Source organism: Neolamprologus brichardi, chromosome 23 (genome assembly GCF_056152115.1).
Source record: "Neolamprologus brichardi isolate AB-2024 chromosome 23, ASM5615211v1, whole genome shotgun sequence".
Lineage (NCBI taxonomy): Eukaryota > Metazoa > Chordata > Actinopteri > Cichliformes > Cichlidae > Neolamprologus > Neolamprologus brichardi.
This window is the reverse complement of record NC_142125.1, coordinates 10366157-10383776: the sequence shown is the minus strand read 5'-3', so window position 1 is coordinate 10383776 and position 17620 is coordinate 10366157. Positions and strand designations below refer to the sequence as shown.

Here is a 17620-nt window from a genome sequence, read left to right as displayed (position 1 = left end):
GGCTGCTCTCCAGTTTGGATCAGTGTACAGTTTACAGACATTTCAGCGAGTTGGAAGGTTCCTGGACGGTTTGTGGAGGGCTCATTTTGCATGTGTGTGTGTGTGTGTGTGTGCACGTGTGTGTGTGTGGATGGCTGGTAATGGCTGCGGCCCTCTTTTGTTCTGGCAGAAGGTGGCGAATGGCAGCGGCTCAAAGAAAACAGACAGAAGCTTCAAAATGGTTGCCAACGCTTTAAGATGGCTGCCAGGCTGAGAGAGAGGGCAACCACACACACACACACATATGCACGCGCACACACACAGACAGGCTGTGTGGCAAATGTTAGCGTGTGACAGAAAATATTAAAATGTTTGTGATTGAAAATTTGAAGAAATGTGTGTGCGAGTGGGTTGTGTGTGTATGTGTGTGTGTATTGCAGTTGGCAGCGCCTCCTTGGCAGCGGCGGCTGGCTGGGCGTCCAACAATGGAGACGGCTAAGGGGATTCTCTCTTTCTCTCTTTTTTTTCTTTTTTAAACACCATCCGAGGGGCGAGAGACATCAACCACAAACAGAGAGAGAGAGCTTGGCTGTCTTTCTAAAATGGCGGCGTGTTGGCAGCGGCGTCTTGCCGACACAAAGCCTCGTCTGCCTCGTGTGTTTGTGCAGTTTTCTTTCATAATTAACCGAAAAACAAAAGACAGAAGAACACAAATTGACTGTTTTCTCTTTCAGCCTCAGTGCGTGTGTTTGTGTGTGTGTGTGTGTGTGTATTAAGGATTTTTGGGTGTGATGTGCCGAATGTGAGGGGGCTGCCACAAAATGGCGGCTGGTGGACGGCGTCAAATTGCAGACCGGCGTTGTTGAGTCCAAAAGTAGAACCTAAAAATTTGTGTGTGTGTGTGTCGACTGGCAGAGCGTGTGGTGCAGGCGTGCCATGGTTCACAATGCCAGGTCGGGGTCCTGCTCCTGCAGCGCTGCCTGGAAACGCAAAACAAACGCACCCCCCTCCTGCTCAGAGAAACATCATCAGATTCATTTTTATACTTCAGTTTTATTTTCTGATGCTGTGTGTGTGTGTGTGTGTGTGTGTGTGTGTGTGTGTGTGAGAGTGAGTGAGTGAGAGAGAGAGAGTGTGTGTGACAAAATATTTAAAGTTCATGCAATAAAATGATTTTAGTTTAATTCCAGATGAAATAAGACGTTTATTTGATCTGATGCTTTGTTCTGTGTTTACTCACATAATCGAGCATGAAAGAAAACAATACCTTTAATGATGGACCTTAAATAAAGGTGCCGATTTATTTTTAACAAATCATATTTAAGTGTTTTTCGAATGCTGCTGACCGTCTGAGTCACCTGACTCACACAGGGACCTACAGCCTACGGTTGCTACAGCTCTCTTTGTAGAGTCGTACAATATAAAACACCCCGAGGCGGCTGTTGTTGTGATTTCTGAATAAAACTGGATCGAATTAATCAGGCGTTTGCTCTGTTAGCTGCAGGAAGAGCTTAGAATCTAAAAGAGGAAAATTACAATTTCCTGTCTTTTCCTGGTAACGCTTGTTATAATCCAGAGGAAATGCTGTTTGGAGCGTGCGTGGAGCTGTTCGGCCCTCGCAGAGCTTCACACAGCTGCCTGCAGGTCAGATAATTAGCCCCCGGGGTGCACAGGTGTAGGTGTCACCTGCAGGAACAGAGAAGCTTTCATTCCTTTCAGCTTCAGTCACAGTGCCTCATCGCTGCAGTCCAGCCGGACTTCAGGTCCGCGAACGTGTGTGAGAGAGAGTGTGTGTGTGTGTGTGTGTGTGTGTGTGTGTGAAGGTAATTTATCCTGCGTGGCAGTCTCAGCTGATTTGTGGCCTTTAAAAAAATGAATTCAAACGTCTCTTCATTTCATTAAAAGCTAAATCAGAGTGCGCTCAGATCGATGCCGAGCGGTTTATTTATTTATTTATTTTGTACCCACTCAAAGCCCGTCCGTCCACGTCTTCGTTTTCGTATCCTTCCGGTAAAGATCCTCCAACTGTCGTCCTCGGGCTGAACATTGGAGGTGTGCGGCGTTCTGCTTTCCCCTCTCTCTCTCTCTCTGTAGTGTCGGCATGTCTCTCGCCCACGTCACTGAGCAGCCAAACACGGAGAGAAACAGATTTTGGCAGCAGAGCGCTTCGCTGTTTCTGTTTGTGTTGCCTCCTGTCGCTCTGCCAGGAGACGACAGCGCGATCCCAGCGTGGCTCGGTCATGGGGGGGCGGAGTCTGTGTGCATTAAAAACAAACCCGGAGGAAGTGTGACCTCTTTAAATGCGAGCTTTTTTGTGTCCTAACGGTGTGACAGAACTTCACACCAGTGAGAAACGGCGTCTGTGTCAGCTGACAGCAACTCTGAACTGACGTTTCATTTTTATTTTGCTCTGCAGTAAAACTGGTGATGATGTCATTATCATTAGATTTACTACAGATTTACTGCGTCACGCTGAGATCAGCGACGTACACGAGAGAGGCTTTGCTTAAATGCACCATCCAGCTGCGCGTTCCTCCCTCACACAGGTCGTTCTCGTCCAGGGCCTTCGACGTGTCACACTGTAATAATTCTCCCATCCTGTAGTTGCAGACAGACCTGGTTCCTTTTGACAGAAGCTTTTGCGTTTTTGGAAATAATCTGCAGAAATTTTAAACTGATTTATTTGGCACTTGTATAAAACTACCATAACGTATGATTGCTCTAAATGAGCACGTCTTTTCTCATAAGGTAAGTCATCCACTCCCATCACAGAAGTAAAACCCGTTCTGTGGAAACCAGTGGAGCTCTACTTGAGGTGGACTGGTTGGACTGGTGCTCTGCTAGTTCTTGGGTTTAATCAATAACCTTGCAGCAGAGTCCTGAATGAGCTGCTGGGAAAGGGGAACGTGGGGGTGAGGCTGATCAGGTGGGGCGCAGGTGGTGACGGTGCAACTGTGTTCTTGGCAGTGATGATATCTGGTCGGCACCATTAATGGGAATCCCAGGAACGTTACCTGTTGACCTTTATTCCCAGGAGTTAACAAGACGACTTCAGAAGTTTTTTTCAGAAAAATTCAGAGGTAACCCCCCACCCCCACGCCAACCCATCCCCCACCGCCTCTGACTCTCTGCTGCCTTTCTGGAAAGCATCCAGTAGCCCCCCTCCCTTGTTCCTAGAAAAGCACCAGTTCATGTCAGAGAGAGAGAGCAGGGCGAGCGAGAGGGAGCGACCTCTGGGACGATCAAGTTTGACTTTCCCACAGAGAGAGCTAGAGAGTCTGGTCCCATTGTTTCCTTTATGTCCCAGTGCTCTGAGTGTGTGTGTGTGTGTGAGTGTGCGTGCGTGCGTGTGTGTGTGAGTGTGTGTAAGGGTCACGTGATCTGCCGGCATCTTTCCATGGTGGTCAGGTGTCCGAGGCTCCACTAGCGTTCAAGTGGGTCTCCTAACCCAGGATACGCGTTACTTGAGGAACTTTTCAGAGTAAAAGCATAGGTATTTTCCGATTCTTCTGATTTCATTTGATTTAATATTTAAAGTCTTTGATGGTGACAGATGGAAAAAAGTTTTCAGAGGTGAGTGTGTGTTTCAGGATTTTTTTTCTAAAGAAACAAAAAGGACTGTAAACAGGAAAATAAGAAGGATCAGGAAGTTCATTAAACTTCCTGATCCTTCTTTATTTAAGGAAAAAGCTTTTTAAATTCAAAGTATAGATGGAAAAAAAATTTCTTTTATAATATATGACTTAATTACAAGTGTATGATGAGGGGGGGTTTGAGTTAGATGATCCACGCCCCTCAGTGGGGGGGTGGATGCAGACAGTCCGGTCTGCTCCCACGCCTCATTAGCATATTTAATTAACCTGCTGACGGCTGAATGAGGGGAGCGGGGGACGATGGGGTAGGGGGGCAGTGTGTGAAAGTGCCCTCCAACACACACCCATCAGCAGCACCCCTAACCCCCCACCCCATAGTTGCCGTGGTTTCCGCCTGATGCTCTTTGTCTTAAGCTGCTGAAGCAAACAGACGCGGTGAACAGCATGCAAAACAAGCCTGATAAATGCTGCTCTGTGTGTGTGTGTGTGTGTGTGTGTGTGTGACAGATGAGGGGGCCGGGGGGGGGGGGGGGGGTCCTCTCAATGCAAAAAGTTCATGTCTCTTAAATGTAACTGAACTGCACAGCCTCGCGGCGAAAATGTGCAGGCGCAGCGTCCATAACGTGTGGTCTGCGATAAGAACTCCACAGAAAGAGCTCCACGGAAGGGTTCAAACCTGGACCAAAGTGATTCACACTAACGAGAAGCCCTTTAATCCACGCAGGACGACCCGACACACTCAGCAAACCATCACTTCAAAGACAACCTGCTTTCCTTCACTCAAAAAGCGCTCCTGTCACCTCCTCTCACATTAAAGAAAACATATTCACGCCTCAGAACCAGCAGGAGATAATCACTTGACTATCTCTTCACACCGTTCAGCCAGCATGCGAGTCGTTAAAGCGAAGCCCCGCTCTTCCTCTTGATCCTGATTTTCCTCTTGGCTCACACATCTGGGCCCGCGTGGCAGCGGCTTCAGCCGGGCCTCCGTCACGTTCGCCGTGCGTCACTTTCCTTCATGTTTGCCTTAATTAAAAGTTTTGCTTTCCTGGACGTTCCAACTTCTCTCCGTCTGCTCCTGAGTCATGGCCCCGCCAGCAGGCTCCGGGGGGATGATGGGTAATATTTCTTCCACTCCCTGCCTACTTTATCTGCAGCGTGGCCGATCGATGCCCCCGAAGCCGCTAAATCATTTGAAAGAGTGGAGCTGCACCGGAGCAGAGAGCATGCTGGAAGAGGAGGCAGACGCAGAGAGGCCGGTCGCACGAGCTGCACACAGGAAGAACGTTTGCCATGATACTCGGAGCTGACCTACTGCTGCTCACACGTCCACAACATAAAATGTTAGATCTCACATAGAAGAGAGAAAACTCTAAAAACAGACGACAAGTTTAGTTTAATAAAACAAAGAAATGTGTTACAGACGCCTGCAGCTCAGTTTGATCTGATGCAGTTTTAATGAAGCATTTTTAAGAATGTGAAGCAACAGCTGATAACACATTAACGCTCAAACCATCCGTGTTGTGTTGAAGAGATATTCTCAGGTCAAAATAGGACTGGGCTGTACTTCCATGTAATACCTCTATGTGCCACAAGGCGGTTCAGTGAGTGGGTGTAGCCTTTATTTAAGCGATTAATAAAACGATCGGGGGGAAAAAAGACTAAAAGTTTGAAGAGCAAAGCATTGTAGCACACCTGCTGGTTAAACACTGCCCCCTGTTGGTGAAGGTTTGAGTTCATATTTGCAGTGGGTAATTATAAAAGTACCTTTACTATTATTATTATTATTATTGTTGTTGTTGTGAGATGTAAGACACTCCTGACTGCTTGAGACCTGCAAACTGCCAAAACCTCTGCTTTCACAGAGGCACTCACACTGCTGATGATCGGTTAATCACGTGACTGATTAGCAGCACCTGGCTGCTGCTGATCCCGCTGTTCCTGTGGAAGCAGTGAGGCTGGATATTGTTTTTCAGAGCACTGCAGAGAATCCTTTGACATAAGAAAATGACCCGTTTCCTCTTTTTTTTAACCACCTTGCTGTAGTAGTTCCAAGAATTCCCACCTTCCAGCAGCTGCATGGATTGGGACTGAGCGGGACTCTATTAGGTACAGATGCCTTCAGCTGATGACGGGATAATCGATGACTTTTTGTGTAGTTGTACATTGTAATCATGTAAACATGCGGTTGTTGAAAACGCTCGGGGTGTACCATGTGAGATTTTGTCTCGCACCGGGTATTTCTGCCGTTTTAACTTCAGGTTTAGCTATCAAACATTATTCAAAATGCTTTTTAAAGACTAAGTATGAAGAGGATTTATCCGTTCATGCGTCGGTGGTCGCAGCTGCTTGGCTTATTTATGATATTTGACACGAGCTCCGCCTCAGACATTTCACTCCTCCATCCTTCCATCCGTCTGCTCACTCTGAACTTCAGCATAGGCTCCAAGTTCTTCCTGTGTCACTGAGCGTGTGCAGAAAGTGTGACTGAATCAGCTGCAGCAGCTGGAGTCTGCCAGTCAGTCTGCTGTGTGTGTGTGTGTGTGTGAGAGAGATACCAGGTGAAGGTTTTGTGGTGTGGAGATCAATACAAGCATCCCCTCTACACACACACACACACACACACACACACACACACACACACAGTCAGTGTTTAACAGCAATGACACACATGCTGACCCATTAACAGAGTGCTTTTGAATGCACACTGGAGCAGCTGGGAATCAAACCACCAAACTTGTGATTAGCAGATGACCTGCTGAGTCCACATTTTGGTGAACGGCCGAGCTGGTGCTCGTCTCTGTTCTCGGATGATCTGGGATTTGTAGAACAAGAGAAACTGCAGCAACACCTTAACTGATTACTTATTTGAAAGAGTAACTAAAAAAGTGATTACTTTATCTGCAGAGACAAACCTGATCTGCAAATGGTAATGCTTTATTTTACCAAACACTAAGGGCAGCGGCCACGACGTAAAGACAAAATTTAGCCAACAGCAGCTCGAAGGTGATGTCGGCTCTGTGTGGGACTTTCTGACGCTTTAAGAATTTATTCTGAAAGCGTTGCACTTCCTGATTGATGAATATTTTTTATTTCGAAAATGTATTTACAGCGTTTATGAAGGATGAAACACATTTCATGATAACATTAAAGATAACTTCTTCTTTTTTTTTTTTTTTAAACTCCCAGCTATCAGTGAAGTAACCGCTGGATCAGAACAGACAACTGTGTGTGTGTGTGTGTGTGTGTGTGTGATTGTGTTATTAAGTTGGTGTTGTTCAGCTCGTCCTCATCTTTGTGTTTCTCTCCACAGAATCCGGCCAATCAGAAAGCCCGAATCAGGCCAGCGAATCAGACATCAAGGAGCAGCCGGAGAACGGTGAGACACACACACACACACACACACACACACACACACACACTGAGGCCAACCTGTGTGTGACCCTATGTGGTTAAACGAAATGAGGCTGTGGTCAAATATGCACACACACACACACACACACACACACACACACACACACACAGATTCCTGAGAAGAGGTTGTTTGTCTGGATCAGGGAAGTGCGTATGAAAGATTTTTAAGTGTGTGTTGATGGATGTGATAGCTGTGTGTGTGTGTGTGTGTGTGTGTGTGTGTGTGTGTGTGTGTGTGTGTGTGTGTGTGTGTGAGAGAGAGAGAGAAGGATATCCTCTCTACTTTGTGTGTGTGTGTTAGACCTTGACCCTGGTGTTCAGCTACGTGCATGCAGACACACACAGCTGGTCCTGATTATTCCTGTTGGGAAACAGAAGCCTGTACTTCCTCACTCATACTGATCCTTCCCTGGTACTACTGGTACGAGTACTACCTGTAATCCTGCTGCAGGTGTAGATTTCGGGGGCTTGTCAGTGTTTGGCTGTGCCGATATGTGTTGGTGATACAGTAGTAATATAGTAATAACCTCCTCCCTCCCTCCCTCCCTCTGCTCACAGGTCACCTGGGCTTCCAGGACAGCTTTGTGACACCTGGAGTTTTCACGGTGGCCGAGCTCGTCCGAGTGTCTCAGAGTAAGTTCTGTCTCCCTCTCTCTCTCTCTCCAGTGAGGCCGAGTGAGGCCGAGCACTGATTGGATCGCAGATCTGTCATCGATAGTGGATCTAATGTAATTCCTCCAGACCAAACCACAGGCTGCCTGTCTTAATGAACACACTGTGTGTGTGTGTGTGTGTGTGTGTGTGTGTGTGTGTTTGTTTGAGTAGTCTTCCTGCTGATGAACATAAGAACATGTTTAGGAGAGTGTGAATCGTGAGCTCAGCTTGCAGCATGAGGCTGAGCACCTGTGCATCAGAGAGCCAGGTGTTTACCGTATTCTATAACAGTAATAGTAATAACAATAGTAATAACTGTTACTTAGTAACACCTTATAAGTAACTGATTACCAAAATCACTGTATGCATAATAACATCATAGATTAAAATGTGAACAACACAGACTCTAACAGCATGTGTTTTAAAGATGGTGAGAGTCGACGCTGCAGGAGAGTGCACAAGTGGCCACTCAGCTGAAGGCTCTGAAGCACCATCGATTAATCGAATTCTCAGATAAGAAATGCTTCTGTGATAAATATTCAAAAGAGAAAAACACAGGTCTTGCAAAATGACGCTTTACACACCATATTAAAATAGAAAACATTTTCTTAAATGCAAACATAAATAAACCTCAAGTCTCTTATCAAAGGTCAATATAATCTGTATGCAACCGAAACCTAAAACGTGTAGCTTTACTCTGTGTTCTTGGAACGTTTGTGACACTGTTTCATCTCCTGGATGAGCCAGATTACATTTGGTTTGTATGTATGTATTGTGTGCATATGTGTGCAGTGAATGACCGAGTTTGTGTCTGTAAGCCTTTAAAGGAGAACGCGGTGTCTGCGAGCATATCGGCATTGTGACATTTGTCCTGTGCTTTGATGCAAAGCGTCTGTGCTGCTGAGAACACATGCTTTGATGGTGCGTCGTTAATTAATATTAATAATAACAATTCATCTGCAGATTTTTCTCTGTGTAGAACAAACAGCGTTGGGCAGAGCAGCTACAAACCTCCTTTTCTTCCTGTGGTAGTTTGTCGATCAGCTGCTTTGATGAAGGACTCCCGCTCGCTGTTTCCCAGTAAAGGTTTTAATGGTGATCACAGGAACATCTACTGCTTTGGGCTATACAAACAAGTTTTTTTACTGTATTGTTGTGGCTCCGCCTCTTGTGCAAACAGACTCCGCCTCCGTGTTAAACTGTCCCAGCATCATCAAGACTGCGTGGGCTGAATGTGGTCAGACTTTTTATCCACACGCTGCTCCTAAATGTGTTTCTACTGCAGGTCTGTGAGTGAGTGCTGCAGAGCTGTGCATTAAACTAGGATTTCATATAATCGAGTTATCCGAATTACTCGATGAATCGTTGCAGTCCCAGTTGATATTAAAACTCTTCAGGTCCAGGATCTGCTGCCAATCAGCAGCCGCTCCAACTCAACTCTAATTATGAGGAAATATGAGCGACAGGCGGGCGGTCGAGAGACCGCAGGGTGGAGGAGAGAGAGGGGAGGGGTAAGATGGGTGTGCGATGGACAGAAAGGACAAGTGAGAGAGAGAGGCGGGGGGACATGACCTTTAAAAAGTGCCGACATGCAGGAGAGAGAGAGAGAGAGAGAGTGACAGAGAGCGCAGTGGGATCTATATGAGTCTGTCGATCGCCCACCGCTAACAATAGGCGATGTAAAGTGCCTGTCAGCACACACACAGACCCCCGATCAAAGAGCCATCGATCACACACACACAGTTATCCCTGCTTGATCAGATACTCACATGCAGCTGCTATATCACACTCACTTAATGACACTGAAATATAAGGCATTCTTTCAAATTAAAAGCATCAGTGAAGTCTGTTAAACTTTTTGTTCTCCAAGGGTAGCTTTGCATGATTCAAAGTTCTGAATAAGTCTCCTCAGCTATGTCCAAATCCAACTGAAACCCATGTACTCTGATTGGCCAGTATCTGGAAGGTTATTGAGGGTACAGAGCGCATAAGCACATGTACGAGTACGTGTTGGAGCCTGAATGGAGCCTGAACATCCTACATACAGCAGGAACATCATGATGTTGGTAAATGGTTTGCTCAGCAGGAAAACCCGAGGCTGGACTTAGTCTTTCAAGTACACAAACACATGTTGCTGTGTGCAGCGTGTCCCTGAAATGAGCTGTAATGTCAGGTAACGATTAAAATGACTGCAGCCTGCACAGACTCCTGTTCACACACTGGACTTCATTAGTGCTTTAACACAATAAACACGAGGGCTGTGGTTGTGATGCTTCACGGATATACAGTTGTAGAAGAGTAACATGTTCCTCCACACAGAAACACGCAATTTATAGAATGATGGTAGATGCACTAGAACAGTGGTTTTTGGTGTTGCATTGCTGCTGATGTCTTTGGCTTGCCGTGTCTTCTTCAGGGTCTGTGTTTCTGCCCTGAAAGTGCCAAGTGGTGTGTTTTTTTTAAGTGCCACCCATTTTTTGATTTGATTGAGAAGCCATAGAACGATTTTGAGCTGATAGCGCCGTGAGTGCAGTGGTGTTCAGAAAATGTTTGCTCTGAGGACTTTGAGCTCAGGCTTATTGGAATTGTTCAGATAATAGACGCTGAGAGCAAAAGTGAGGAAGCCTGTGGGCAGACCTTTGCAAATCATGCTGTAAACGACACCTCTATGCTGACAACACTGTCCTTTACTGTTCAGTGGTGCTGTACATTGTGGTCTTCAGTGTTGCTTTGGATGGATGAGAAACTGAATTTTAAATTTCACATGACACCTGTCAGCACATTCGGCAGGAGAACTAGTTCCTTCAGAACAGTAGATGATAGAAGAGAGGAGAAAAGGCCTTTACTGTCATTGTACATGTACAACGAAGTTGTGGGTGCTTCACACCGACTTTGCCGGAATAAAATATAAAGCGTATAAAAGAAATAAATAATAAAAATAAGAGAAAGGCACACAATAGAGGACAAAGTGCTCGGAAGCAGTGCAAAGAAAAAAAGGACTTCTTAGAGTCCATGTGTGAGTGTCCTGAGTGATGAGGGTTACTCAGCCTAGGACTGGGCGATATATCGAGTTTTTAAATATATCGATATATATTTTTACGAGATATGAGATGTGATAATATCGTTTATATCGATATAGTCTATGTTACGTTATAATTATACTTGTGGAACCGCAAGTTTGCCTCTTTCATCCACTTTTGTCTCTACGCAACGTTACTCTGCCTCGCCTCTCTCCTTCACTGAACACAACTCCTCCCCCTCCATTGCTTCACCTGCAGGCAACGACAAGATGGACACGGTAGCTATCACAGAGGTGCTGGTCGGTAAAAAGAAAAAGTTTGGAGATTACTATTTTAGTGCTGTCAGCATTACTCTCGTTAAAATGACCTTAACGCTGTAACTGCATTAATGCGGCAAATTAACGAGTTACCGTTAGTGCGTGGGGCTACACGGCATCGACGCATTAGCATTGCAGTTAGCGTTAGCTTGTTAATGCGTTGACGCCATGCAGCTAGCACTACTAGTATTTTCACCATTTACAGCAGCACCATAAAGTGCAAAATGAAGAGTGTGTGAAACTGCGTGCTGTATCCCAGACCGCGAAGTCTCCCAGCCTCCTGCCCCAAAACAAACCACCTTAGAAAACTCGTATACCGTATTTTTGGGACTATAACCTTACACTAAAATCCTTTCATTTTCTCAAAAATCGACAGTGCGCCTTATGTATGAATTCTGGTTGTGTTTACTGACCGCGAACTGATTTTATGTGGTACACGGCGCTCAGAAACCTCTTAAAAAATGTTTTAGTATGACTTTGGTAAGCTACGAACCCGCACAACTTGATGGATTATTGGAGCATTATGGCTACTGTAGTCAGGAGCCTCGCAGAGTAACACGTACTCTGCTTCAACGTAATACTATAAGGACCACAAAGTGTGTATAAGGACCACAAATGGCACCTGTTAAGAGGCATGGTTATGAAGCGGATTTTCAAACTCAAGGCTGTCAGTCACGCAGTAGAACTTGGGAACAGAGCAGCCTCGAAATCTGTCTTTGTTATTATGCTCAGCGTCTTTTTAGTTTACATTTTGACTGCACAATTGTGAGCTTTTTGTTCTGCACAAAAACAACATTATTTTATTTTATTTATGGAGCATTATTATTTAATAAATGCTAATAATTTATTTCTGAGTAATTGTTTCATGTACATCTACGCTGTATGTTAATAAAAGTGCCTGTGTGAGATCTGGGACACAGCTTTAAAAAATAACTCTCTTTTTGTTCTAACTTTATGGCTTTGAAAAAATATCGAGATATATACCGTATATATCGCCATCCAGCTAAAGAATATTGAGATATGAATTTTGGGCCATATCGCCCAGTCCTAACTCAGGCCATGGCGCAGATTGTTGGGTGGGCGGGCAGGCTGGGGTGGGGTGTGGGGGAGTAGTGTTTGTTAACAGTCTGAATGGCCCAGGGGAAGAAGCTGTTAGTGAGTGTGGAGGTGTGGGACCTGATCGACTAGTGGGTTAAGCAGGTGGTGGGCGGGGTGCAAGGGGTCACCTGTGATGGCCCTGGTTTACCTGAGATGATTTTTTTCTCTGGGGAGATGGAAGCAGTGTGTCCTATCAGCGTTGAGATCATTATAATGCTCCTCAATATAAGCTGAGGTTAGACCGTCAGCCCTGGCTACTATTTCGCTTCAGTTACTTTTACCATCGCCCTAGGGAAAGCGTTGCAATTTGACTCAACGTGAAGCTGAAACTTGGAAAAATATGAAGAACAATGAGATTTCTCATTTTTATCCTTTAATTTTGAATTCTACCTCCAGATGTTCTTGTTTCACTCCATTATTTGCTTTTTATAGAAATAACTTTATTACTTTTACTTTTTTTTTTGTTCCTACTGACAAAGTTTTTCTATTCGGCTGTATTTTACAAATTAAGTCTCTCTCAGGCTGAATGAACATGTATTCACACACACACACACACACACACACACACACACACACACACACACACTATTCAAGTACATTAGCTTTTAACTGATAACCTGAAATGCCTATTGCGCACACACACACACACACACACACACACACACACTGTGGACTCTCCTGCACTCTAATCCATAAGTGATTCTTCCAGAGCCGCATCGCTGCAAATCTGCTGACCAACACAAAGCGCGCGTCTGCACACACACACACATACACACACGTACACACACACACACACAGAGCGAAAGGGTGTGTGTGTTTGTGAATACATTTGTGTCTGTCTGAATGTGTCTGTGTGTGTAAGTATATGAATATATACTGTACTTATAGAGTGTGTGTGTGTGTGTGTGTGTGTGTGTGTTGCAGCAGCATTAAAGCAGCTCGGCTCTGCTGCCACAGACACTTTTCTTACTCCTCACTTTGCTCACATTAGAAATATTAAATGTAGATAAAGCTGAAAAGTGTTTTTCATCTCATCTCCTTTTATATTAATACAATACACACGTTATTTTCAGTACATCTCAGTACATTTTATTCATACAGCCAAAAGTTAAACATTTGTGTGAGTGATTTCTGTAGAAAAATTTATCCAGCCTGATGAAACCTGTAAATGTCTCAGAGTACAGTGGAACCTGAAGGAAGCGCTCCATCCTCAGGTTCCCCCTCAGTCGAAGCGAATTCATGTAGAAGTTTCTGCTGATTTATGTTAACGTTCACCTCATGAGTCTGAACTCTAAAGCTTTTTATGTTCCTCTTGATGAAGCTGTTGTCATAATTTTCTGTAGTTATATATTTGTGATGTTTTGAGCTCTCAGGGCCACCGTACTGTGACCAAAGAACATATGTATGATGCTGAAGCAAACCTGAAAGGACACCTTTACTTCAGTGTAAAACTCAGCTGACGTCGGCAGATTCTCGCTGCGGCCCTCGTTCTCCTAGGCGTTCCCCTTTAAGAGCATAAAAAGAATTCATGCATTTCTTCATTCAAATAAGCAGCTGTGGGGGAGTGACAACAGGCGAACATCTGCATCATGCAGGATCAAATTCAGACTCCAGCATGTTCGGATGAGGTGGAAGAAATTACGATTTGCCGCCAAAGGTCAGTCAATCGCTTCAGTGTGTGTGTTAGCAGGAGGATAACTTTAGTATGTATTTCAATGAAAGTGTTCCCGGTGGTAGGACATGGTGCAGAAGTAGCACTGGGAGTCTCCGTTTGATGCTAAAGAAAAGATCACAAACTTCTTCTGGTTCCTGCGTGCTGAGGGGGAAGTCTCAGGAAGACCAGGAAACCAGGAGCCTGAGGAAAATCTAAACGCGTAATGTGACAAGCAGTGTGAAAAACAGTGAGACTGAGGCACAGGAAAAAGGCAAAGTCCAAGAAACAGTCCAAAGATTAAAAACAAGGAAAGAACTCCGAACATGGCAATAGACAGAACCTTACTTGAAGCTTCACCTACATCACCATCACCCCACAGCACTCTTTGTGATTATATGAAGAATCATTTCTGGTGTGGTTCTTCTTTAAATGGAGTGAACACACACACACAAACACACACACACACACGGGGGTCTGCAGGGGTGACTGAAGCCTATAGCTCACCAGAAGATGAGATGTGGTTGTGGTGGAGGGGGGGCTGGTGGGGTATTGAACAGAGCGCGCACGCACACACACAGCGGGTGACCTTGGCGTTGTGCAGCCATTACACAATTCACTGGCAGGCCAATCGAATCTCTCTCTGTCGATCAATATCCTATTAAAGCAGCACACAAAGAGAGAGAGGCCGGCCGGGCGAGCGAGCGGGCAGGTTAGTGTAGCGGCCGCGGTCACATGTAATTGGTCACTTCAGTGTATTCCTGACTTCTCCTTCCTCTCTCTCGCTGCGATGTGTCATTAAACTCTCGCTCTCTCTTCCTGTCGTTCTTCCTCTGATCCTCCTTTCTTTTTTTTCTTTGCTCATATTCCTCCTCTCTTTCTTCCTCCCTCCGTCCTCTCCCTCGCAGTCTGTTTCTGCCGCTCTGTACAAACCTCACCTGAGCGAGACATTACAGCTGCGTATATGAGGGCCATAAGTTTGTGGACAGAAACTTGTGTTTGTTGTGCTTGTTGAACTGACAACAGCAAGGCGTCCGTCTGTCACCAGAATTCCTACCGGTCAGAATTTAACCAAAGCAGTACTCCTCAGGAAATAAGAGCTGCTGGTTGCTGACATGAGGGTTGTCGTCATAGCAACGCATCCAAGCATCACGCAATGTAATTAATATACGACATGATTGCTACAAAAAAGGTGGGCGTCAAGGCAAAAATTTATCTGCTGCTCGGTCTGTGGCTTTTTGTCAGACTCGGGGAACACGGCGTCGTTTTTTTGTAACCGTTTCCTTCGTTGGCGAGTTTCAAAAAAGGGTGGTTTTATTTTTGTCAACATGACGCTCTCATGACTCATCGAGTGACGCTACTGTCCAGCTAATCGGTGGCATGCAGTCTGACGATGTTACATTTTAGTACTGACTAAGAACCCTGGGCAAGCAAGTACTAAAAAAGTACTTGGTACCACGTACTATGACCTAATGGAAAACCCTGATAACTGTTGTGAACCGTGCCAAGTCGATCCGAGTAGGTATAATAGAAAAGGGGCTTAAGGCTAACACAAGCTAACAGTACCTAACTAAGGCTAACTACAGCTAACTTAAGGCTAAGAGTAGCTAAATAAATGAGGACACTTCTCACCCTGCATTGACAGCTGAGGTAAACAGTGGACTAACAGCGTTCCACAGAAAATTCTGGGGGAGATCCGTCTAGGTGCGGCTGTTATGGGGTAAACTCAAAATGTTTTTGATCTCTGTTAGCTGACATGTTAGCATGTTTGTCCTACAGCAGCTAATATAGCTAGAATTATTCACTTGAATTGGGCAGTGTAAGAAAACAGAACTCGGTTGACTGCAATCTGTAATCTACTGACATCTAGTGGTGAAAAATGTTACACACTGTAAGTTTAAGATTTGAAAGGTAATTCAAGCATGATTGTGTATGGAAATCTGTTAAATTACTGCAGGTGAAGGGACTTCTCAAACCTGGTTTCTTTACATATTAGATTTAAAACGCTGATATTTGTGTTAAAATGATACGATCTCTATCTAGCGTTCTCTATCTCTACGATTTTCATAGTCAGGGGATCTTTTTAAGTGAATCGATTAAACAATGGGTGTTCCAGTTATTAATTGTGCCTAGTAAACTGGCACGTGGGTGTAGCACAGGCTGTAAAAGGAGCTGCAGCTCACTCTGAGTCTCTTTGATGTTTTTAGACACTTGTAACCAGCTCTCTCACACGCACTCACACACACAGATGCATGAGTGGAGTGCCAGCAGTGCACCTTGGCACTGAAACTGATTTCATGAAAACACACACACACACACATACTTCCTGCCAGTGTGTCAGGAGAGCTGATATTAGACGTAAGGATGTTGGGGATTACAGCTGATATGATGGCTTCACACACACACAGTGCAAACACACAAACACTCAAATAGATAAGAAGGCAGATGACCCACTTGGCACCTTCTCGTACCTTCGTCTGTCTCGCTATCGCACGCGCACGCACGCACACACACACACACACACACACACACACACACACACACACACAGGATGAAAGATGAATAAACCTGGAGGCCTGCATGCTTCAGACTCCTCCTCCTCCCTCCCCTGCCCTCTGCCACACACACCTGGTGGTGTGCCAGCAGCAGATGGGCACCGTGGCACAAATGACACAAAGATGTTTGACAATTTTAATAATAATCACAATAATAATCATAATAATGAAAGTGTGCATTGGAACAATAAAACAAAGGGAACAGCTGTAAGCGATCAAAGAGGTGCCTTTGCGAGTTCTCGCAGAAACACGATGAAGATGTGCTTTAAAGAGGGGTTACAGTAGTAACCACTGTATGGCGAGTGACCTGAAAGCATCATTAATACAGCGAAGTTGAGCCGAAGCTCCGGCTGGCAGATGTCCAGACAGCAGAGCACCGGCCCCCGGCATTCAAATGCAAGAAGTAAACACAGAGCAGCTTCATTACTGCCAGAAATCTAATCAGCAAGGATACAAATCAACCAGGAGCAGCTGCAGAGTGCTGCCAGCGCCCTCCACAGGCTGCACACGTCAGTGCAGCAGTGCCTCTCAGACGGAGCCCATCAACACCATGTTTCAGCTGTCATCTCATTTATGATTAACCATTAACATCTCAGAGGTTCACCCACAGCCTCAGTGAGCACATGCAGCAGATTATCCATGATTGGCTGCTTTTATATCCTTATCTCTTTTTATTCTAGAAAAAATCAGCTTTTCACTGAATTTCACACCCAAGGGATTATTAAAGTTCTATTTTTATTCTTAATATTAGATGGTACACCATACTTTGTGTCTACTGATTATCTTTATTTTTACCACTTTGGACAGTTTCAGTTCAGTTCAGCTTTATTTATATTGCACCAACAACAGTCGCCTCACGGCACTTCATATCGTAGAGTAAATATCCTACAATGATACAGAGAAACCCCAACAACAGACAACCCCCTATTAGCAAGCGTTGGGAGACAGCTGGATGGAAAAACTCCCTTTTAACAGGAAAAAAACCTCTGGCGGAGCCGGGCTCAGTGAGGGGCCGCCATCTGAGAGACCAGTTAGGTTTACTACTATCACAAGGACTTATCCATTATTTTTAACAGTTTATGCAACTAGTCAAGGAGTCTAGGACTTGCTTATGATGGCTGTTTTAACATCATTGATTGTTGGCGATCTCCATGTTACCATGGAGATGTTTAAAATGTCTAAACATGAGTTAGCTTAGTGAGCGCAAAGCTTCAGAAAGCAAGTGAACAAAGTGGTGTACGATATAACATGTTCTCAAGGTTTTCATCAAGACTGCAATAACGAAAAGAATCGAGTCTATAGGGGAGTTTGGGATTTGCAGTGCATTATGGGATGAGTA

General features: G+C 44.9%; 1 protein-coding gene across 8 annotated transcripts in view; it reads left to right on the top strand.

The window, feature by feature from the left end:
* Positions 1–17620, top strand: part of nfia (nuclear factor I/A) — a 143351-nt gene that overhangs the window by 98992 nt on the left and 26739 nt on the right. For all 8 annotated transcript variants that reach the window (XM_006790299.3, XM_006790301.3, XM_006790298.3 and 5 more), the window contains exons 3-4: positions 6886–6951; positions 7545–7619. In XM_006790299.3, the coding sequence (XP_006790362.1) occupies positions 6886–6951; positions 7545–7619 (141 nt within the window). The remainder of the gene's footprint in view (positions 1–6885; positions 6952–7544; positions 7620–17620) is intronic.